General features: G+C 39.9%; 1 protein-coding gene across 1 annotated transcript; it reads right to left on the bottom strand.

The window, feature by feature from the left end:
* Window positions 1–2,526: 2,526 nt before the first annotated feature.
* On the bottom strand, window positions 2,527–16,352 carry tp53inp1 (tumor protein p53 inducible nuclear protein 1). The gene is made up of 4 exons (XM_083989355.1): window positions 16,085–16,352; window positions 10,565–10,932; window positions 5,047–5,617; window positions 2,527–4,043 (listed from the first exon to the last, which is right to left on the bottom strand). Exons 2-4 carry the CDS (start codon window positions 10,692–10,694, stop codon window positions 3,815–3,817), a joined length of 930 nt encoding a protein of 309 aa, XP_083845481.1. The 5' UTR covers window positions 10,695–10,932; window positions 16,085–16,352; the 3' UTR covers window positions 2,527–3,814.
* Between the last annotated feature and the right edge of the window lie 7,197 nt (window positions 16,353–23,549).

Raw genomic sequence — 23,549 nt, 5'->3', positions numbered from 1 at the left:
TTTTAACCAGAGATTCAGTCGCCGCACTGCGAAAATGACCTTCATTTATTGATCCTCTTGAAGTTTGAGTTTGATCATCAAGATCAATTAAAGGACAAATATATCTAGAAAACACAGGTTAAAGGTCAGGAAGAGACACTTTGTTTCGACGTCAAAATGATTCAATACGTCAAAGGGCCTGTCCCATTTCTCCCCCTAGCCCTAAATATTTGCCCTAACCCTACATTTTGCGCGTTCACGTGTAGGGGCAGGGTGTCCCATTACTCTAGGGAGCAAGGGGAAGTGCGATTTTGCCCTTAAAATCAGCCCTCAAAATGTAGTGAGGGCTGATTTTAAGGGCAAAATCGCACTTCCCCGGGCTTAAAACAAAGTGGAAAATGAAATTACCCGTTGTCGCGCTCGATCGCCGTTTAAACACATCTGAAATGCTTGAAGAAACATTACAGGGACAGCTAACAGCAGTAGCAAAGCTAACGGCGGCAGCAAAGCTAACGGTGGTAGCATCAGGACGTCAGCTGTTAAAACCCTCCCGTTGTCGGACACGACATGAAACTACTTCAGTTAGCTCCAGTCATGTGTAACTCAGATATCCGCTGGAGAAAATATTTTTTCATGCACCGTTTATTGAGTCACTGAGTTATTAAAGTTAAACAGGTAGCTAACCGTTAGCCCGGCTAATCTCTGATAACCATGACTTACGGTTGAGGGCACTCAAAACCAAGTGGAAGTTTTAAGGGGGAGAATTGGGACAACGTCAAAGTGTTTTACAATTTAAAGTCCTGACTTTGTTTTGTTTTTTTTCCTTCCTGACATTTATTCTGTTTTTTCTTTTTTCCTTTCTTGTCTCCTCTGGGCTCCCGTACTTTTCAGCCCCAGTCGGTCAGTGCAGTGCGACGACTCGACTTGACAAACCCGCTGCTCCACTCACTTCCCGCCTCAAAAGATCAGTATCATAAACTAGTGAAAGGTTAAAGGTCACTGCTACTTTTTTTGGTTTAAATATTCAAACAGTTTAACAAAATGTAACTAAGTTAACAGAAGAGTTAAAGGAGCAGTACGTACATTTCTAAAAAAACAAAAAAAAAAACAAGTCTGAGCAAAAAAATAAGATACAACAACAAACAATAATGTAGATTTATATGAACAACGCAGAAAAAGACCAAACAGTTAGTTAGTTTCTCTCCATCATGGTGGATTTCCAACAACGAGCGTCAAAACAGTTTCTTTTTCACAGTCCCGGGACCAGGATCAGTTTCTTTTTTTTTTTCTCTAGAGACACAAAAAAAAAAAACTAAAATAAAGTCAATTATTTTCTCACAAACGTGTTCACGAGGGAACGAGCTGGAAAAGTCCGAGAGCACGAACACACACACACATAAACACACAACCCCAAAAAAAAAAAGAAAATCGTCAGCCGTCAAGTAAATCTGCATCTTTCCTAAAGTGTAAAGGTGATTGGTTGTGACCCTGAGAAGTGAGACTGCAGATTAACAACAAAATAATAATAATAATTATAATAATAATATTCAAAATTACAAAAAAAAGAACAATAATCTTTTTCCATTTTCTTTTTTTCCAACCATCGCGACATTGACACGACTCTACAACCATGCAACACGCTAACAGAACCAAACATACCTAAGCAAGTAGAGAAAACGCATATATACCAACTTCATACTGATATGTAAAATTTTGTTTTTTTCTTTTCAAAAAAATATTTTGGAAGTTTTTTTTTTGTTTAAATACATTTTTTTCTTTTTTACATTTCTATTCATCTCAAAGCTACCGTTAAAACAAGGCAAGGTTTTTTAGTTTTTAGTGATATTTAACCCAGTAAAATTTTTACTTTTATAATTTTTTTTCACTTTTCTTTTTCCAAAAAAAAAAAAAAAATATTGTGAAAAGTACTGAATTACAAAGTCAGAGGCAGGTTCAGGCGCCGCGGGACGAGCAGAGTGGAAACATCGTGTTAAATTAAAGGAAAAATCCCTGAAAAAGGTGAAATATTTTGTATTTGTGCTGATTTTTGAGGCGAGTTTCTTTAAATGGAACAAACTGAAGAGGAGGGAAAAGAACCAAAGTCAAAGCAGCTGCAGGAAGTGACTCTTATTTTGTCGACTCATATAAAACTCTCTGTTCTGTGTCTCAGTTTTCAGTTTCGCAGAGGAACCTGAACGCAGCATTTTCTTAACGTCTGAAATTTAGACACAAATGGAGCTGAATAGCTGAATTTTCTTTTCTTATTGAAAATCTGCTGCAATAAAATCAGAGTAGAGAAGTTAGAGAGCTTTTCAAAATAAAGCGTCATTATGTTTTTAAAGGGGGAAACTGTGGATGTTGAGAGAAGCGACACAAACTTAAATTTGTATATTTTACTAATTTAAGATGTTGATTGTTTGGTTTAAACTCTAAAAACACTTGATACTACATTTCCCATGATGCAGCTGGTGGTTCTATGAGCTGAGGTAACGCTACATTATGGCGGCATAATGTTATTTCTCTCAGATTTTTACTTGTTAAATGTCGTTTTGCAGCTGTTTTGTTGAGTTGTGTAACATCTGGACTGAAGTTCAGACAGAAAACAATCAGATTACTTGATGTTTTTTAGGGGATTTTTCCTTTAAAGTTTAGTTTTATCGACGGGGGCTCACTCACGTTGCCAGTCGCCACAGACCTGGCAACCCTCGGGGTGACTTCCCTCAGCAGCAGCTCACTCGTATTACTCTGATTACTGTAAAAGGCGGCGAGATGCGACGCTGCTGAGCCGCTCGGGATCTTGAACCGTTTTTTTGCACCGTGGCGCCCTGCGATGACCTCACGATGACATCACAATGAGCTCGTCCCACCCGGCTGTGAACCTGCCGCTGAGTAAAGTGACCTACAGCATTGATTCTACACACGACGTCCATAAAGAACGAGAAGAAGGAGAAGGAGAAGAAACAAGAAAGAGAGAGGAGAAGAATAAGAAAGAGGAGGAGGAGGAGGATGCTGTCGCCGTGACAACACGTCGTCCTCTTACTGTGATTGGACACACACTGGTCCAATAGGAGGAAAGGAGGAGGAGGAGGAAGAGGAGACATGGTGACCTTTTCTTTTCACATCCCTTCTTCTTGTAAAGGAGGATGAAGATGAAGATGAAGAGGACACTGCAAAAACTCAAAATCTTTCCAAGAATATTTGTCTTATTATTTCTTGTCAAAATGTCTCATTTCTCAAGTCAAAACTAATCTCTCTCCACTTTAAATAAGACTCATCACCTACAAATTAACTTGTTTTTAAATCATTTTCACTTGTTTCAAACACATTTTTATTTGAAATAAGTAGAAAAATCTGCCAGTGGAAGCAGTTTTTTGAGCTTGTAATAAGAAAGAAAAACTTTTTCTACTTAATTCAAGTGAAAATCTGCTTGAAAAAAATTTAAAAAGTGTCTAAAAACAAGCTACTTTTTATGTGATGAGTCTTATTTGAAGTATAATGAGATTTGTTTTGACTAGAAATTACATTTTTGACTAGAAATAAGACAAAATTTATTCTCGGTAAGATTTTTGAGTTTTATGCAGTGGAGGAGGAGGAGACATGTGATCAACAGGCCGCAGGCGAGGCGGCCATTTTTTTCCCTATTTCACCGTCCAATCAGGTTTGAGAAGGAGCTCAGGTGAGCCACGCTGATGATGATGATGACAGATGAGGTTTTATTTGCTGGTGAGAAGAAAACAGACGTGTGTTCGATTTCGATTCCCGTACTGCTCAGAGGAACGAGGTCGTTGACGGCGATGATGATGATGATGATGATGATGATGATGTCACGGCGGCCTCAGAAGTTCAGGTGTCTGTGGCTGGGCTGGTGCAGGTGTGTGTGCGTGGCGCCGGGTTTGGGCGGCCGCAGCAGGTTGAGGCGGCGCAGCGCGTTGCGGGACAGCGGCGGCTGCAGGGAGCGCTGGGCGCCGCTACGGAGCGCCGCCGCCCGGGTGGAGAGCGCCGCCGCCGCGTAGCAGGCGGAGTGGAGGGTGGAGCGGCGCTGGACGACGACGGACGCCTCCTGTCTGCAGGGGGAGACACACACACACACACACACACACACACACAGGTGAGCTGGGCGTAAACAGGAAGTCTGAACTGTGTATGAAGGGTTAGAGGGCTTTTAATTTGAAGGGCCAGATACAGGAAGTTTGTTTTGTTTTTAAACACGGATATCGCGGTTGTTAAATAGTTAAATCTAAAGTGAAAATATAAAATCTGGCATCATTTTGAGAAGAAAAAGGACAAAGGTGACATTATTCTGACCCAATTTAAAGGGATAGTTCAACATTTTGGCTAAATTGGCCCATTGCCATAATCCCTATAGTCATAGCAGTAGGTTCGTTACCTTTAATTGTCGGTGCAAGCTATTTTTAGAACGGCGGAGCAGAGCCGTGAGCTGCTCAGAGCTACGCTACGGAGGCTCATTATGGGATTTCTTGGTTTCCCTCATCAAATACACAATCCAACAACTCCAAAACGCTCTGGTGGACAAGTTGTGACCTGCACATTCACCACGCTATGAGATAATAACACAACGTTACCAGACAGAGTTGTTTTAGAGGGAAATACAGAGACTGCTTGATGAAAAACTGTCCCTGAAGACAACGTGCATCAGCGGTTTTGCATGAATTTACCTCTAAAACAACTCTGTCTGGTAACGTTGTGTTATTATCTCATAGCGTGGTGAATGTGCAGGTCACAACTCCACTGTTCTAAAAAATAGCTTGCACCGACAATTAAAGGTAACCTATTTGCCAAAATGTTGAACTATTAATTGAACTATTAAATCGTAATTTTGGATTTGCACTGTAAGTCCTCTTAACTGTTTTAATACAAATCAATATTTCATGTTTTTTCTTGTTTTATTCTTTTTTGTTTCAAATTTTTTATGTTTTTTTCCCGTTTCCATTTCTTACTGTTAAATCTTGTGTTTTTATATAAAGCACATTGAGTCGCCCCTTGGTATGAAATGTTCTGTATGAATAAAGTTGCCTTGTCCAAACAGGAAGTTGTGAAGCTCCGTACCTGTGGCGGCTGACGTCCATCTTGCGTCTGGCCTTCTCCTTCCTGCCCGAGGCGGTCGGGGCGGCGGCGGCGGCCATGTTGGCGGCCATGTTGGCGGACAGGAAGTCGTGGTCGAGGGAGCGTGGGAGGGGGTGCAGGGCGAGGCGGGGGGGGCTGTGGTGGGCGTACACCGACATGCTGGGATGCTCGATCAGCAGGTTCTCCAGGGGGCTCGTCTCCATGACGACGGGCTGGCGCCGCCCCGTGAAGCACGGCGGCGGGGTCACGAACCACGACTCCTCCAGGGAGGAGGCGTCCAGGCGGAGGAACCCCCCCTCCGCCTCCTCCTCCCCATCCCCCTCCTCTTCATCCTCCTCATCTTCATCATCATCATCGTCCTCCTCCTCCTCTTCGGCGCCGGCGTCGGTGTCGGCCGTGGAGTTGAGGGAGGTGCAGGAGGCGTAGCGGACGGGGGCGCTCGCCACCGGGGAGGGGACCATCACCAGGTCCTCCTCATCCTCCTCCTCCTGCTGTTGTTGCCTAGCAGCGGCTCCTGAGAGGCCGTCACCACACTGAGAGGAGCAGGCGTCCGCTGCACAAAAAACAACAACAACAACAGATTTAATACGAGGTCGAACATGTGTGTCAAAAACACGGAAAAAAGTCAAAGTTTAACAAAATAATAACTAGAAAATTTCCTCTGGGACATTTTGTTAGGACCACGGGGGGCTACTGCCGGGCTACCATCTCTGTCAACATGGGAATCAAACCCACGATCCTTAAAGTCAAGAGAGAGCTGATCAGACGGTAGATGAACTGTGGCTCTGGCCGGAGGCTCAGACGTTACCACGGCAACTTGAGGTGGTTGCCAATGACGATAGGGGCCCCCCAGGCTGAGACAGACAGAAACGTGGAGAAAAAGAGCGATTTTCTGCCTCTGCACTGGTCTCACATTTAGGCTTACTGTGACAAAACGGTAACTCCTATCAGAAAAAAACGCAGACCATCATCACTGTAAGGACTTCCTGAACGCTTTGGTGTGATTTTGGTGTTTCTACAGTAAATATTTTGCAGAAACGTGCGATTTTAAAACAGGGGTCCATTCTGCTTCTCTCAGAAAATCTTTGTATTGGAGTCAATGAGGAGTAGAGACAGACATGGCTGCACTTAGAGGCTGACAATTCAAATTCTGTAAGTCTCTCTGATATTTTGAGCACATTGTAAGAGATAGAACAAGTTTGTCTACAAATTTGGAAAAAATCATGTGTGTAGAGTGTAAATTGTGTCCAGGAGGAGTGTGGAAAGAGAAAAAATCTGGAGTTTTTCTGGGCTTTCTCCCACTCTAACTGATGATGTCACGCACTCTGACACGAACATTCCGTGCAATACACACCCATTATAATCTGGACATTTCTCCAAATATGGTCATGGTCATTGATCAGTGATTGATCAAAAACTATAATATCTATCAATACGTGGAGTAATACGCCAATACACAAGACTTGTGTCTACTGTGTTTTAATCATCAAAATGATAATTTAATCTTTAAAATACCAGATGATAGTGGAAAGAACTCCTTTTCTTTCTGTTTCTCCACTGAATCGATAACTTCAGCTAAAACAACAGGAAATTAATTGACTTTGCTGCTTTTTTAATCATTTTAAACTAAATCCATCTCTGTTTTCATTTGTTAGTTCATCACGTTTCTGCTCTGACGGACAATTTTTGTTGAAGCTGTAACACCTGAGAGTGACCAGCAGGTGGAGCTGTGACGTCTGCAGCTTCATCTCATGTCAACAATCATGTTCCTGTTTCTGTGTGTGCGTGTGTGTGTGTGTGTGTGTGTGTGTGTGTGTGTGTGTGTGTGTGTGTGTGTGCGTGCGTGTGGGCGTGTTGATGAGTCACAGAGACACAGGAAGTTAAAGGAGGAGACGCAACACGATCTGAGGTTAAAAATAAACTCCTCAGAGACGTTGGTTTGATTCCAGCTCCGTTTCTGTTTCTGATATCTGACTGTTCACTGTGTGTGTGTGTGTGTGTGTGTGTGTGTGTGTGTGTGTGTGTGTGTGTGTGTGTGTGTGTGTGTGTGTGTGTGTGTGTGTGTGCAGCTCAGTGTGTTTCCTCACACACACACATGAACCAGTCCTTGTTTACTGACAACAGGCGTGAGGAGCTGCAGAAGCTGCTGAGTCAGTGATCAGCTGATCCTCTCTCTGTCCTACACCTCCTCCTTCTCTTTCTCCTCCACCTCTTCCTTCTCCTGCTCCCCCTCTCCTTCTCCTCTTCTTCCTCCTTCTCTTTCTCCTCTTCCCCTTCTTCCTTCTCCTCCTCATCTTTCTCTTTCTCATCCTCCTCATCCTGCAGAGCTCTGCAGATCACCAACATGCATCAGGCTCTGTTTACACTGAGCTACGTGCACAATGGCATGCGTGTGTGTGTGTGATCTCCAGGAGCTTTAATCCTCCTGTCGATGCGACGCTGTGATAACTCAACACCACAGAAACTGAACTTCAGTTATTTTCTACACAAACACAAAAACACACAAAGAGGAAACGTCTTCAAAATAAAAGCGTCTGATGTTCAGGAAACAACGGGTCACAGGAGGAAAGAAAAGAAAAACTGGATTAAAGTTCAAATTCCTCCAAAAAAACACTCAAATTACGAACTTGTCTCTGCTGCCTCGATGATCCAACAGGCTTTTATTTTGAAATGACATGTTGAGTCTTTTTTCCCCCAGGACTTTAACGAGACTAACCCCTAACCCATTGTAGAAAGAACTACTTTTCTTTCTGTTTCTCCTCTAAATCTATCAACTGATCAATAACTTCAGCTAAAAAAACAGGAAATTAACTGACTTTGCTGCTTTTTTCATCATTTTAGGACGACGGTTTACTCTCTTTCTCTCTCTCAGTCTTTTTTTCTCTTAGGACTTTATCCAGTGGAACCAAACAGTGATTACATGTTGAGTCTTTTTTTCTCTCAGGACTTTAACGAGACTTGATGAGCGCCGGTTTCTAAGTTTATTCTCCACCTGGGAGAGAAACCCGACCCGGAGTCAGAGTCCGAGTCCAGGTGTGTCCATACAAGTCCAGAACCTTCTCCTCTATTTTTACACCTCAGGCTGCTTTTGTTTGACCTGGTTTACAGGTTGACTTCCATAAACTGCCTCACCCCTCCTCCCCTCCTCCCTCCTACAGCCTGAAGTATTCACACAGCCGTGGAATCTGAACCCGGGTCAGGACGGACGAGTGGGATCAGCTGGAGCCTGAGACCAGGACCGGGTCCAGCTGGGTCGTGTTTCTGTGTGAACAGTGTTACCGGACTGTTTTGACGGGTCAGAAGGGGGGAGGAGGGGGGGTGAAGGGGTTTATTTTGGAGGGAGGGGAGGGGTCGTCTGGAAACTTGGCTGCACTTTGAGCTGCAGTTAAAAGTGAAACAGCTCCAAGACTTTAACTTTAACTTGAACTTCACTCTGCACCAAAAAAATAACTCAAATCTAGTTCAGTTACGTTTATTAATTTGTTTCATTCATTGAAAAAAGAAAAGAAAAACACAGTTTAATACAAAAAATGATGCAACTCCTCCCATTTTTTTGAAGAAATGCTTTTACAAATGAGATAATGTGTGGATCTAAAACGGTTCATGAGCTTTAACAACAGTTTTCAACCTGTTGCAAGTTTGTTTTTAATCAGAAAGTCACTTTTTCTCTTATTTTCCTAAAACTAGAGAAACTTAATTGAGCCTAAAGCAGATTTAAAGAGTCACTAAACCCCCAAACTCCTTTTTTTCTGCATCAGCGACTTCCCTTCATGGGTTAAAACTCATCTATCTCTATATGGAGATTATTTTGTAAACTGTTCCTCTTTTTCTTTTTGCATTCTTGTACATCTTTTTTGCCAACCCTCCATCTTAATTTCTACCCATTCACTTCATGTTTATTTGTGGACATCGTTGCATGCTGTGATTGCTCATTTTATATCTCATAAAGACTTTTCAGTCGACTCTGCAGAGCGCGGACAGTGGGTTGGATTGAATATATGACTTGAACTGAGAGCATGGATTGTTCTGTGGAAAGTTTAGTGAGTTTATATTATGTAGTAGGTTAGTTAGCAGTTTCAGATTCGCTTGTAGCTCTCTCTCTCTTTTTTTTATTCTAAATATTTCTTAGTTAGAGTCGGAAGTGAATTTTTCCTGGCTGCAAAAACAAACATCTCCGAGCTGCATCGGCTCCCAGTTGAAGCCGGAGTTTGTGGGAAAAAAAGAAGCTTTTCTTTCATTTTTCACTCATAAAAACACAAATATCAGACGTATTTTTGTGGCATTGACGCTCACTCAGCTTCTCTGCTCTGAACAGATGAGAGAGAGAGTTAGATGAAGTAGAAAGTGAGTCTCGTTTCCTTTTATATTGTACAAAGTATGATGATGATTTGAGAGAGGTAGCTATTATTATTTCATGAAATCTGTGGACAAAACCCTGAAATATTTTGCTGCTCTGATGAGCTGAAGCTGGATTGGTTGTTTAATTTCAGTGTGTCTTATAAACCCATGCAGCCTGGGAATACAGAAGTATGCATGACACAGTAATAAAAAGTCATTCATTTATATAAACAGTTTATATTCCAGCCGTTATAATAACAATAAGCTGTAAAATAACAATGCAAATTTGCACAGGATCTATCTAGAGGCTGTATTGATTTAAAACTGTTTATTGATCGTTATTAGATGATTTTATCTCAGGGTTTTGGTTTGGTTGTTTAGTTTTATTGGTATTTACGACTTATTTGACATTTTAATGAGCGCTGCAGCTCTTCATTGGTTTAATGTTTAATCTTTTTATGGCGTCTGACAGTGTGTGAACAGAGCTGTGTACTTTTTCTCTGTTTCTTTTTTTCCTTTTTTTCCATTGAGCTGAGGGTTTTAACGGTTAAAATGCACGTTTAGCTTTTGCATTTTTGTCTTTTTCCTCTGCATCGTGGTCAGTGAACGCACCATCAGCCCCTAAATTAAAGGGATAGTTCACCCAAAATGTAAATCTACTCACCCTCATGTGGACTACGGTGCTGGGAGAAGTTTCAGAGTCCTCCGTGGCTTCTCTGAGTTACAGGGGGTCTCGGCGTAGCAGTGCATGTCCATATAATGGTTGCAAATGGATACCAACTGTCTTCGTAACAAAAAGACACCAAAAAGTATATATTTCAAGCTTGTTTGTAGCGGAAGAGGACAAAACAAGCCTGAAATATAGACTTTTTCGGGACAATTTCTCATGTCGGGGCTTCAATACAAGAGGGACATTACATACGAGCAGCATGGAGGTATCTGGACGTTTTCTGGTGTGTCTTTTTGTTACGAAGACAGTTGGTATCCATTTGCAACCGTTATATGGACATGCACTGCTACGCCGAGACCCCCTGTAACTCAGAGAAGCCACGGAGGACTCTGAAACTTCAATTTTGGGTGAACTATCCCTTTAACAGTTCTGTATATCTGTGTCTCTCCAAAAATGAAACCAGAAGAAACGTCTCAGGTGTGTTCGACTCACCCAGGTAGTTGACGAGGATCCAGTCTTCGTCGTCGTCCTCCTCCTCCTCCTTCCGGTCTCCGGGGCGACTGCATCGGCTCAGCTCGTCCACGTCGTCCCCGAACAGAGCGCTGGCGAACCTCTGGAACATCTCTCTCTGGATGTGTGGTGGCGACGGTGAGGAGGAGGAAGAGGAGGAGAAGGAGGAGAAGGAGGAAGAGGAAGAGGAGGCGTGGCGGGCGCTTTGGTCATCAGCTGCGGCGGTGGCGGCGGGACGAAGGAGAGGCGGTAAAGTGCATCAATACGGTCGTGGATCATCTGAGGGTCAGAGCGCCGGACATCGCTCAGCGTCAGCGCCCAGGTCAGATGGAGGAGAAGAAGGAGAAACCCTGAAAGAAAGAGAGAGAGAGAGGGAGGAAGGGGTCATTAATGATCCAAAATGGCGTCCGTACAATATGAACAGTTTCTTTTACATCATTGAATCAAATTCTTTCAGTGCACAAGAATCAAAAATGAACAGATTTGTATTTGTCTGAACTTTTTTTTTCTAAATTCAAATAAAAAACTTTGAAAAACTTGTAAAGCTGCTGTTGTGCCTTACTTTTTTTTAATGTACTGTATATTTTATTTTTCTTTCTAGTTTAGTTTTTATATGCCCCTATTTATTCATTTATTTATTTATATATATATTCTAGATTTGTAGACTGTCTTAAATGTTTATTGTCTGAGAGAAACATAATTTCCATCCTCTGTATGTCCTGTACATACATACATTTTACATCATTTTATCAAAATTTTCAGTGCACAAGAATCAAAAATGGACAGATTTGTATTTGTCTGAACTTTAAAAAAAAAAGTTTAATAAAAAAAACTTTAAACTCTTTTTCTTTCTAGTTTAGTTTTACTATATGCCCCTATTTATTTATATTATATTATAGATTTGTATTTTAGATTTGTAGACTGTCTTAAATGTGACCTGCACCGAGGGTCTGAGAGAAACATAATTTCAATCCTCTATGTCCTGTACATGTTGTAATATTGACAATAAAGCTGACTTTGAACTGGTCCTACTAGTGTTTTTTATTGGGGGATTAATGATCCAAAATGGCGTCTGCACAATATGAACAGTTTCTTTTACATCATTGAATCAGATTCTTTCAGTGCACAAGAATCAAAAATGGACAGATTTGTTTTTGTCTGAACTTTGTTTTTAAAAATTCAAATTAAAGAACTTTTAACTCTTTTTCTTTCTAGTTTAGTTTTATATGCCCCTATTTATATATTTTAATTTGTATTTTAGATGTATAGACTGTCTAAAGTTTAATGTTTATTGTCTGCACCGAGGGTCTGAGAGAAACATAATTTCCATCCTCTGTATGTCCTGTACATGTTGTAATATTGACAATAAAGCTTTGAACCAGTCTTAGTGTTTTTTATTGTTTCAAGATCACAGTTGATTAAAAATAGAGAAGTTTTTAAAGAGTTTAGACACTTTAGATGAAGAAAATCTACTTTTTTACAATTTATGGCTGCAGTATTCAAGTTTCAACCAGCAGGGGGCAGCACAACAAACTAAAAAACACTTGTAAAGACCATGATGGATGTATTATATTATCATAGATCCATGGTAAAGACTCTTTAAAATAGTTTTGATTTCCACCTCCAGCTGTTACTGTGACGGTGTGTTCATGTCCCCTGGTAAATCTCAGTACTATAGTAGCGAGGGAGCGTTCAGCTTGTAGCTCTGTGTTTGTTCTCCACCAGCTGCATCATCACACCACATTTAATCAGCTGTTCTGTTCTGACATTAAACACTAATTAAAGCCGCCGGCAGACGAGTCTCCGACCAACTCTGGGGACTTTTCTTTTCTAAAATAGATCCAGAATCTGAGAGACGACCGAGCCAAGAACTGATCCAGTTACGTCCTCGTCCTCGTCCTGACGGAGACAGAGATGCTGCAAATACTGTTACTGCAGTGAAGGAGGATATAAAAATATAAATATGAAACTTATTTATCTTGTTAAGTCTCAGAAATCATCTCCTAACTGTTTTGTTTCTCTCATGTGACGTTTTATTAGGAACCACAGGCTCGTTGGGTTTATTATTGATCAATCTGATCAGGTTGTTCTGTTTGTTTGCTCCTTTAAATTGATTGAATTAACCTTTAACCTTCAAAACTGAACAGACCTTCTGTTCTACTACATTTTATATATAGAAGTGCATCGTTTGCATTGTGAATTTGGCTCTGACAGACGTGTTTCAGATAGATTGCTATAAAAATGTTATTGATCCCTTCAGGAAATGTTTGGTTTAATAAATCTGAGCTGAGGATTTTAACGGTCAAAATGCACATTTATTATATTAGCTTTTGCATTTTTGCCTTTTGCCCGTATGATAAAAGAGGAAAAAGGGAACGAATACGTAACTAACTAACTAACTAAAACATAATTCTAACAAAAAGAAAGTGACAAATATCAGTTTCACTGTTTACTGAGCAAAGAATTAATTAACTGATAACGAGACATTTATTGATCGGCTGCAGCTCCTGTTTATAAAAACAGTGCAGCAGGTTGTTCACCGTCCAATCAGCTGCTGTTTAATGTTTACACACACACAGACACACACAAACACACAGACACACACACACACAGTGTACGAGGCTGTAAGTCAATCGCCGCCTCGACACTGAGACAGGATTCATTTCCTGTTTGGTCTGATGGAGTCGAGCTGCAGCTGCAAGGTCTTCACTTATTGATCTGACCCCAACACACACACACACACGCACACACACACACACACACCCTCATCTATATATGTCAAGTATGTGTATGTGTGTGTGTTGCATTCAGGGGTAAACAGAGAGGCGGAGTCTCTTCAGTCTTTCACACTGGAGACGACTCAATAGACAGAATAAGCAGAGATCTGTGTCACTGTCCGTCTGCAGCTGCTGTATAAAAGGGCAGGGTGTGTGTGTGTGTGTGTGTGTGTGTGTGGAGGGGGGGTGGGTGCATCATTTGGCACAATGTCACTGTATTAAAGACCCCCCTCCCCCTCCCCTCACCCCACATACAGCTCTAAACCAGGTCGTTTATTAAAAGGCCGATGCTCTCATTTAGTGAAGCTGCAGCAGCAGATTTCTTTCCTGGTTTCAACCCTGAGCTTGGACTGTCAGGCTCTGATCAAACCCATAAACAGCCTGCAGACACAGGCCAGGGCTAAAAACACCACCGCACCTGTCTGCAGAATTTTAACTGTTAATTTTAATGGTCTCTTTAAAAATAACCGTTAAATGCCAGATACAGATTCACTCATTAAGTGTCATAAAATACATGTTATTCTAAGCTGGTTGTAATAGCCTATAAGTTACCGGTGCACAACCTTTTTTGTATTATTTGCTGGATAGATGGAAAACTACACAAAAAGAATAATGTGTAAATACATGAATTGATAATAAAGATCATTCAAAGTCCTACAACATCCTATAATATGTATTCAATAGAGCATTTGTGCTGTTTAAGGACTTTTTAGGGGTTAAAGGATTCAACTTTGACCCGAAACCTACTGATATGTAGGTTTTAGTCATTTGCCATTTCAAATATTGATTAAAATTGATCATATATCACTGATAAGTTATATTCTTTACTGATTATTATCAATAATGTCAGTTATTTTGCACATATCAAGTATGAAGAGCAGCATAGATACAGCAACATAACAATCAGCCGTGTATTTAACTTTAATTTTGTTAATATTAATGAATAATAAGTTAAATACCCTGTTTTACACCCTACATGTTCACTGTCAGTTGTTATTTAGGATTTCAGAGTCATAGTTGATGCTAATTTTGTGTTTTACTCTTGATATAGTGAATGAATTTCTAGTTTATCTGTACAGTTTCTGTTCTCACCACTAGGGGGCGCACACGGAAGTTGTTTTTCCCCCTCCCTGAACCCTGAAACCGCCTTGAACGTCTCACCAGCGGCCGTTAACCTGGGAATTCCCAGTTGTCCGTGTTTTTTCTCGCTGCACTTGAACGCGCCGTCGTTTCAAATCGAATCGAACGCCAACGGCTGTCGACCGTTGCGGTGCGTTCAACGCCCGTCGCCGCGGCTCGGATTTCTCTGTTGTCATATTCATTACACGGTTAAGAATAGGAGGAAGAAGCGAGGGAGAAAAAGAATAAAGCGAGGGAGAAAGAGAAAGAGAGGAGCGCTCGTTTCGTTTCGTGCGGGAACAAAAAGAAGCCAAACTCCGCCTCTGTAAACACGGAGCAGCAGCTGTGACTGAAAACAGAGCAGCGGAGGAGGAGGAGGAGGTGCTGGTTTGGTTTTTATCGGAGCTATAATCTGCTCCACCTGTTCCTCCTCAGCGACGCTTCAGATATGAAACAAAGCCTCACCCTCATTCTGATAATCAATAATCAGCAAAAACACACACAAAGAGATGATCTGATCCGGGGCGGATTAATAATCTGGTCCGACGGGTCATGACTCACTCACTCAGTCACTCACGTCTGAAATGCAAGTGAACGCATCTGTTACATCATACACTCATCATTTATTCAACCGAGGGAGAAGATAGATACGGGTTTTAGAGACAAAAAGATGTGAAATAAATATAATAGATAATCATAATAATAAAAAAAAAACTCAAAATCTGCTCGCAGGCTGCAGGATTAGACTCCTAATCAGGGATGTGAGGGAGGATAAAACAAACACCACACTGGGAGGTTGTAAATGAACATTACTAGCTACTGCAGAGAAGAAAAAAATAATAATATGAGGCTATAGGTTAGAAAACCTATCGATTATCGCTGTTTATCGATACTTTGAGGTCCATGGATGTGACACTAACACGAATCCTGCTTCAACAAACACAACAAACTGGTTTTAATCGATGTTTTCTATCCAGTTAATAATAATCGATGATCAAAGTTGTTCTCAGCTCTTTGTCATGATGGTGAAGCAGCAGCCAACTAATCTGCTCTAATGTGCTTTAGGAGCGGGGACAACGACAACAACAAAAAAGCCAAAGTGTCCGAGTGTGTGCGTGTGTGCATATGTGTGTGCGTGCATATAAGTGTGTGTGTATGTGTGTTGGTTATACAAAGAGGGGGAGAAGAGAAGGGGAGGAGGCTGTAATCCTACACCCGGCAGGGCTGCACCGCAGAGCCGCCCTGCTCAACTTCTCTTCTCCCCTGGAAATAATCAGCAAATTATCTCCACAAATACACACACATAGGGAGTGTGTCATCATTATAATAATAATAAACTAAGAATAATCCAGGTTTAGGGGGTGAAGTTTGGGTTTAAAAAGCTGCAAAATGTCCCGATCGAGAGTCAGATCGAGTCCGAGTGAAGTGAACAAAGCTGCAGCCGAGGAGAAAGAAGAAAGAAAAGCATCGTCCTGTCGGTTTGATGATGTGAAATAAACTCTTTTATCTCCGAGTGTTTGTGATAAAAACACACAGAAATGAAGGTGAAGCTGAGTTTTACAGGAGCCGTGAACGTCACCGAGAGGACAACAAAGAAAGAACTCACCTGCGAGGAAAATCTATGAAGAAGATGAAGATGTAAACGAAGCTGAATCCAAACAATCCGTCAGCTGAGGTAGTTACACGGTACGTTACGTAGAAAATAATACAAAATTATAATAATAATAGGCTATGTTTCTTCCCGGAAGAAATAAAAAACAAACAAACCCGATGTATATAGCCTATATCTATATATCTATATATATAAAAAAGAAGTGTTGCGTTCAGGGTCTGTACATGGAGGCCGGGGTTCACAGCTTCCTCCGTTTCCTCCTCTGCTCCGACTGCTCCTCTTTTGTTGTTGTTGTGGAGCTCCAACAGCTGATCGCGGTGACGTAGCCGCGGGGCAGCAGCCAATCAGGAAGAGGACGGGGGCTGTCACTAACCCACGTGACGGCTCAGGACCACGCCCCCCTTTCTGGCTCAGGCCACGCCCCCTTATTCTCCTCCTCCTCCCTTCTCTCTTTACCACTGTTGCGCCGTTAAAGGACATGACTGGGCAAAGATCTGCAGCAACAACAGGAGCAGAAACACACACACACACACACACACACACACACACACACACACACACACACACACACACACACACACACACAGGACTTCCTGTTTTCTAGGAGTCAGAATGAAACATGTTTAATAGAAACAGTTGTGTAACATCTGGAGGAAACAATAAAACACACACATCAGTGATATTAGATACAAGTTTAGATTTTATAAACAAGTTCTCAGAGTTTTCAGTCACATTAAATCCAAGTAAAACTTTCTCTAGTGAGATAAAACATGAAAAACTGAGCATATATCAATATGAATAGATTTATTAAAAATATCCACATGATGATATTTATTTGATAGTAGAAGATGCTACTTCCATATATGGTAATGACTTTTATTCAATATATAAATGCACCCTTTCATTAAAAAACAAACATTAATAGCTATGCAAAACGTCTATTAGGCTAGCTTATACGTGTTTTAAAAAAAATCTGTTTTAAATTATGCACAGCACTTTATCTGCACTTGTCATCTATTGTTGCTATTCCTATACATTTTGATTCTATTTCTATTTTATGATTTATCATATTTGATCTCTATTTTTATGCCAGATACTAACTGCTGCTACAAAAGATTGCTGCTAAACAAAATAGAAAAAATGACAATAAAGTTTATTTTTCTTCTTTATATAGCTGCTGCTATAATTTCATCATATATATATACTGTATTGACGTATATGTATTGGCTTATGAATATGTAATATATACACATAAATACAAAAACACACACAAATATAGAAAACATGATAAACATTCACAAACATGTTAGTACAGGAAGTAATGCATATATATTTTCCTACATACATGTTTTTATTTTATACGTAGGCTACTAGATACGTCGACTTTTAGTGTATGTGCATGTTTTACATTTACACTTTTGAACTGTATCTGATATTATCCCTGCAATTCATTTCAAAATAAAAGCACAGCTTGTTGGTTAGAAGTGTCTGTGTTGTTCAGTTTATAAAAATCACATAAATAATCACTGAGACTGCCTTCAAACATCCCATAATATTCAGTTTACAGTGAAAAGAGACAGAGAAAATGAAAATAACGTCACATTTAAAGGGATAGTTCAACATTTTGGCAAATTGGCCCATTGCCATAATCGCTATAGTCATAGCAGTAGGTTCGTTACCTTTAATTGTCGGTGTAAGCTATTTTTAGAACGGAGGAGCGGAGCGTCAGGCTGCTCAGGGCTACGCTATGGAGGCTAATGGAATTTCTTGGTTTTCCTCATCAAACTCATCAAATACACAACCCAACAACTCCAAAAGGCTGTGGTGGACAAGTTGTGAGCTGCACAATCACCACGCTATGAGATAATAATGGAACGTTACGAGACGGAGCTGTTTTAGAGGTAAATTCATGCAAAACCGCTGATGCGCGTTGCGTTCAGGAACAGTTTTTCAGCAAGCAGACTCTGTATTTACCTCGAAAACGGCTCCGTTTCGTAACGTTCCATTATTATCTCATAGCGTGGTGAATGTGCAGCTCACAACTTGTCCACCACAGCCTTTTGGAGTTGTTGGGTTGTGTATTTGATGAGTTTGATGAGGAAAACCAAGAAATTCCATTAGCCTCCATAGCGTAGCCCTGAGCAGCCTGACGCTCCGCTCCTCCGTTCTAAAAATAGCTTACACCGACAATTAAAGGTAACGAACCTACTGCTATGACTATAGCGATTATGGCAATGGGCCAATTTGCCAAAATGTTGAACTATCCCTTTAATGGATAATGTGGATAATAAATTCATAATAAAAAGCTGCATCTTGACCTCAGGTGAGTGAGTTCACCTGTGGGCCGAAGGGGGCGGAGCTACAAGCAGGTATTTAGATGAATCAGTTTGATGTGGAGGAGTTCAGGGTTTCACTCTTCATCCGTGACCTTTGACCTTTGACCTCCTCAGACTGAAGATGAGTTCAGAGTGGAGGTCAGGGACGAACGAGGCGTTTTCTCCTCCAGGTGTTGGGACGACGCCGGTGATGATGAGACAGGTGAGACCAGACAGGGACGAGAGAGAGGGGGCGGGGCTTATTGTCTCTGTCGCCGTGCAGATTCCTGTCCAGACCGGTTTATGAATCCGACTCCAGACGCTACGACAGGTTCGACCACATGTCACTGATCTGAGTTCACATCTGAGTTCACAGCTGGAGACGGAGGAGGAGCTGGAGGAGGAGCTGGAGGAGGAGCTGGAGGTCACGGGCTGATGAAACCGGTTTGAGTCGACTTCAGAAATGTAACATATGACCTATGACCTGCCTCATATATAAACATCCTCTGGGTATATAAAGATATACAACTATATAATAATGTTTGTCAGTGAAAATATGATGATTTTTCAGTGGTGTAAGATGTTGAAAGCGTTTATTGTAACAATATATATATATCTCATGTATGTTTATTAAAAAATCAAACATCTAAAGACTCTACATGTTTATAAACTTTATGTTTTTCTTTCTAATGTTGATGTATATCTTTACATTCTAATATCAACATACACTGACATGTATTTATGTAACATATGTGACAATATAAACAAACACAGACGTAAACATGCAGATTTGTATGGACATATATTTCAATTTGTGAAATTGTTTCAATTTCTAACAGGTTTCAAGATGGATTTTTATGTTATATGTGCTTGTGTTTATGTATTCTGTGCTTATAGAAACATTGACATATGTTACATCCCACACGGAAAGAACCTATAGGTTTTAATATATGTGACATATATAAAATTGGCCGTTTTCATATATATGCTAAAATATATGCACAGATAAACAGGTTTCATGAGGATTATGCGCATATATGAAACCTATATGCAGTTTATCTGTGCATATATGCACCATATATATTAGCATATATGCGTATATATGAAAACGGCCAATTTTATGTATGTCACATATATTCAAACCTATATTACTGTAAAACCTATAGGTTCTTTCCGTGTGGGATAAGCCTGTCAATATATGTTGATATTATAAACAGTTGGGTCAAAAGTCTCATGTTCATATTATCAGAGTGATATTTTTTGAATTTACCATGAAAAACCTGTAGTTTTTATAATAAACCTGAATATAGATTATATAAACATTATGACCATATATGGTCACAGCATCTTATACCACATTAGAAAATCACCATATACAGTAGATAATTGTTTAAAATATCTACAAGTGCACATTTTACTGTGGATATTAATATGTTATAAACATATATCTTCATATAGAGGATGTCTATATAAGGTAAATAATATAACCTATATATTTATTACATGTTGTGTAGGAAGTTGTGTAGTGAACGAGTGTTTGAATCATGAATCGAGTGGAAAAACACACGGACGGAGCAGCAGAACAACATGTTACCTGGACGTTTCCATTCCCACAGGACGAGGTCAGAGGTCAGCTGTTCTCACCTCACAACACCGATAACACACACACACACACACACACACACACACACACACACACACACACACACACACACACACACACACACACACACGCTTCCTGTGTTACATCACCTCATGCAGCTGTTGACAGATGTGGCCACAGGAAATATGTCATGTTTCATATTTAGTGTTAATGTTTAACCCCGGAACATGAATTCATTCATTAACAGGGATTAAACATTTAATTAAACACTTTATTTAATGTTTATTCAGAGGGTGCGTTTGATGACAGTCGGTATTTCACAGCTTCAAACCACAATGTGTGTGTTTGTGTGTGTGGTTAAAGCTACGGTTCAAAAACACACGAGTGAGTCTAAGTCAGTGTGTTACTGTGTCACACCACGAACACACACACACACCTGTGACTCACCACATGTTAATGAATACATAGTTCCCAGCAAATGTTCAGATAGACCTAGTTATTGATCATTATTGACACACACACGTCCCCCCCAGTGAAAGGTGTGTATGTTGAAACATCCAATAATAATCAGGCCAGATCAGCAGTGTTACAGTCTGTACAGTTCAGTCATAAAACAACCACAACAACAGATCACAGGTTCACTTTTATTGTGGTGAAGTTTTGCATTGAACTCCTGTTGTGTAACGTGTGAAGGCGACAATAAACTCACACATTATTGTTGTATTGTTGAATCCCTGAAGGTGAACCTGTACTTGAATCTGTCCTAAAGCTGCTGAATGCATTTAAATATGTGTTTTATCCATTTCTATATGGTATAATGGTACTACCTAGCTATTGATGTCTGATTGTTAAATATTTTTTTCACCTTGTTCTATTACCTATGTAAATTACTGTTATTGATTGAGTAACGTTTCCTTCTTAAAAATCCCATGACTTCCTGGTCTCAGCACGAGCCTGAAGAAGCCACATGCGGAACGTGTTGCTCAGAAATAAATCTTGATCCTCTTCCCACTTTTTGTGTTTTTTTTCTATACACTGTATAGTATATATATTTATATATGAAATGGAGAAAACACTGCACACTGGCAGACTTTACACTTTATTGATCGTTAACAACAAGTTTTTCAAAAGCATAAACATCTGAGTTTAAAGGCCTGCTGTGGTCATGTCAGTAATAAACACTGGACAGTTTACAAAACTAAATATATATGAATATATCACTGCAACATAGGGATAGATAGATAGATAGATAGATAGATAGATAGATAGATAGATAGATAGATAGATAGATAGATAGATAGATAGATAGATAGATAGATAGATAGATAGATAGAACGATAGAACGATAGATGGATAGATAGATAGATAGATAGATAGATAGATAGATAGATAGATAGATAGATAGATAGATAGATAGATAGATAGATAGATAGATAGACAGACAGACAGACATGTAGATTATTAATGTATCTGTATTATTAATCTTTATATGATGTTGCAACCGTATATGGTAATGATATTTACTTCATTTATACCTGTATATGCAACTTTCTAGATAAACTTTATATATATATATATATGCAAAAATAAACTTTACGTTTTTTTGTTAAAGCAGAAGTAAGCGATCCGGTCGTTTTGGCTAATGCTGCGTTCCAGGCAGGCTTTTGAAACCGTAAATTACAGCTTCAAGTCACGACTTACGACTTTGTAGCGTTCCAGGCAACCCACTCGTGTTTTTCCGACCTGTTTTACCGGTGAAAGTCACTATAACGGCCACTCGTAACTTCTGACCGGTGAACTCGTACCAGATCGAACTGGTACCACTTCACGGTCGGAAAAATACGAGTTTCCTTGAACGCACCATAACAGTCCTCGTCCCTACGTCGCCACATTCACGGCGTTCCTTGGCTGCACACACAGCCCTGCATGCCGTTCTCTCTCCTCATTGGATAAAAACTGTAGGATACGATAAATGTTTTCTCTTCGGCTCAGAGCAGAGCAGAGTGACTGACAGACCCGTGTTTCAGTCCAAACACTCTATGTAAGTGATTGCTGTCGGAAGATATAACTATTTAAGACTTATATTAACACAAATATATCACTTACTTCTGCTTTAATCTTTATATGATGTTGCAACCATATATGGTAATGATATTTACTTCATTTATATATGCAACTTTCTATATAAACTTTTATATATATATATATATATATATATATATATATATATATATATATATATATATATACTATATGTGCATAAATAAACTTTAAGTTTTTATGTAATTGTATGTTATAAACTCATACCTTGACACAGAGGATGTTTATATGTGATAATAGAGACATATAGGCTACATGTGATACGTTAGAGGCTGCTGAGGCCCCTGGGAGTCTGAGGATCTTGTAACTGTTCAACCAGTGTGTGTGTGTGTGTGTGTGTGTGTGTGTGTGTGTGTGAGTGTGTGTGTGTGTGTGTGTGTGTGTGTGTGTGTGTGTGTGTGTGTGTGTGTGTGTGTGTGTGTGTGTCGAACACCGTGTCCTGTTTCCTGCTCTAACGTCTGGTCACTGTCTCACGTCACAACAAAGCGTTGCCTTCACTTCCCTCCTCTTTACATAACACTAACTCTGCTGCTGCTGCTGATGTGACGTTCACTGTCCCGTTGCTCAACTCTGTTCTCTGGCCCCGCAGGGGTCAACCACCTCCTGTTGTTGTCGCCGCGGAAACTTATTGAGTAACATTATGGAGATTTGGTTTTAAAAAGGGTGATGGAGGGAACGGTGTGTTCAACAACAGTGGGAATTATCAGTGTTTTTCCAATGTAGTTGTTGAGAAGAATCACACCTGAAGGGAAGGTGAAGAGTTTCCATGAAGTGTAACTAAGTTTGTCTGTGTTGTCAGTTTATTTAAAGTTAGATAAAGTTTAAAGTTTGATTTGTACGACGGAGTATTAGGGCCACATTGACAAATAAAAAAATCACAAACTTCGGGAATAAAGTCGTAAATTCTTGTAAATTTAAGACTTTATTCTCGTAATGTTATGACTTTTTTCTCGTAGGAAATGTACGACTTTATTCTCGTAAATTTACGACTTTATTCTTGTAAATTTACGACTTTATTCTCATAAATTTACGACTTTATTCTCGTAATGTTATGACTTTTTTCTCGTATGAAATGTACGACTTTATTATCGTAAATTTAAGACTTCATTCTCAAAGTCTGTGTTTTTTTTTCTCTCTCAATGTGGGCCTAATACTCCGTCGTAGATCTTGTAAAAAATCAAACGTCGTTATTGGACGATTAGAAACTACGGTGGCCCTGAGGACTCAAACCTCAAAACCTGCACTGCAACTCAAGAAAACCAACAAACAAATTCATTTAAAGACATGAATTTGACAACAAGTCGTCTGTAATTATCATTATTATGATGATTTTTATTACAAATTACCTCATTTTTTAAATATTATATAATGTATTGTTAATTTAAAATATGAAAATGTGCATTTGTTTTTTGGTTTATGTTCATTTTAAATATGTTGGAGC

This window comes from Trachurus trachurus (genome assembly GCF_905171665.1).
Source record: "Trachurus trachurus genome assembly, chromosome: 16".
NCBI lineage: Eukaryota > Metazoa > Chordata > Actinopteri > Carangiformes > Carangidae > Trachurus > Trachurus trachurus.
This window is presented reverse-complemented; position numbering and strand designations above follow the sequence as displayed.

What these genes read in the sequence shown, in the direction of transcription:
- tp53inp1 (XM_083989355.1), bottom strand. Translation starts at nt 10,694, where the DNA reads ATGTTCCAGAGGTTCGCCAGCGCTCTGTTCGGGGACGACGTGGACGAG. An exon ending in GATCCTCGTCAACTACCTGG is followed by an intron (nt 5,618 to 10,564) that starts GTGAGTCGAACA and finishes TTTTTTGTGCAG; the next exon opens with CGGACGCCTGCTCCTCTCAG. An exon ending in ATGGACGTCAGCCGCCACAG is followed by an intron (nt 4,044 to 5,046) that starts GTACGGAGCTTC and finishes CTCCCCCTGCAG; the next exon opens with ACAGGAGGCGTCCGTCGTCG.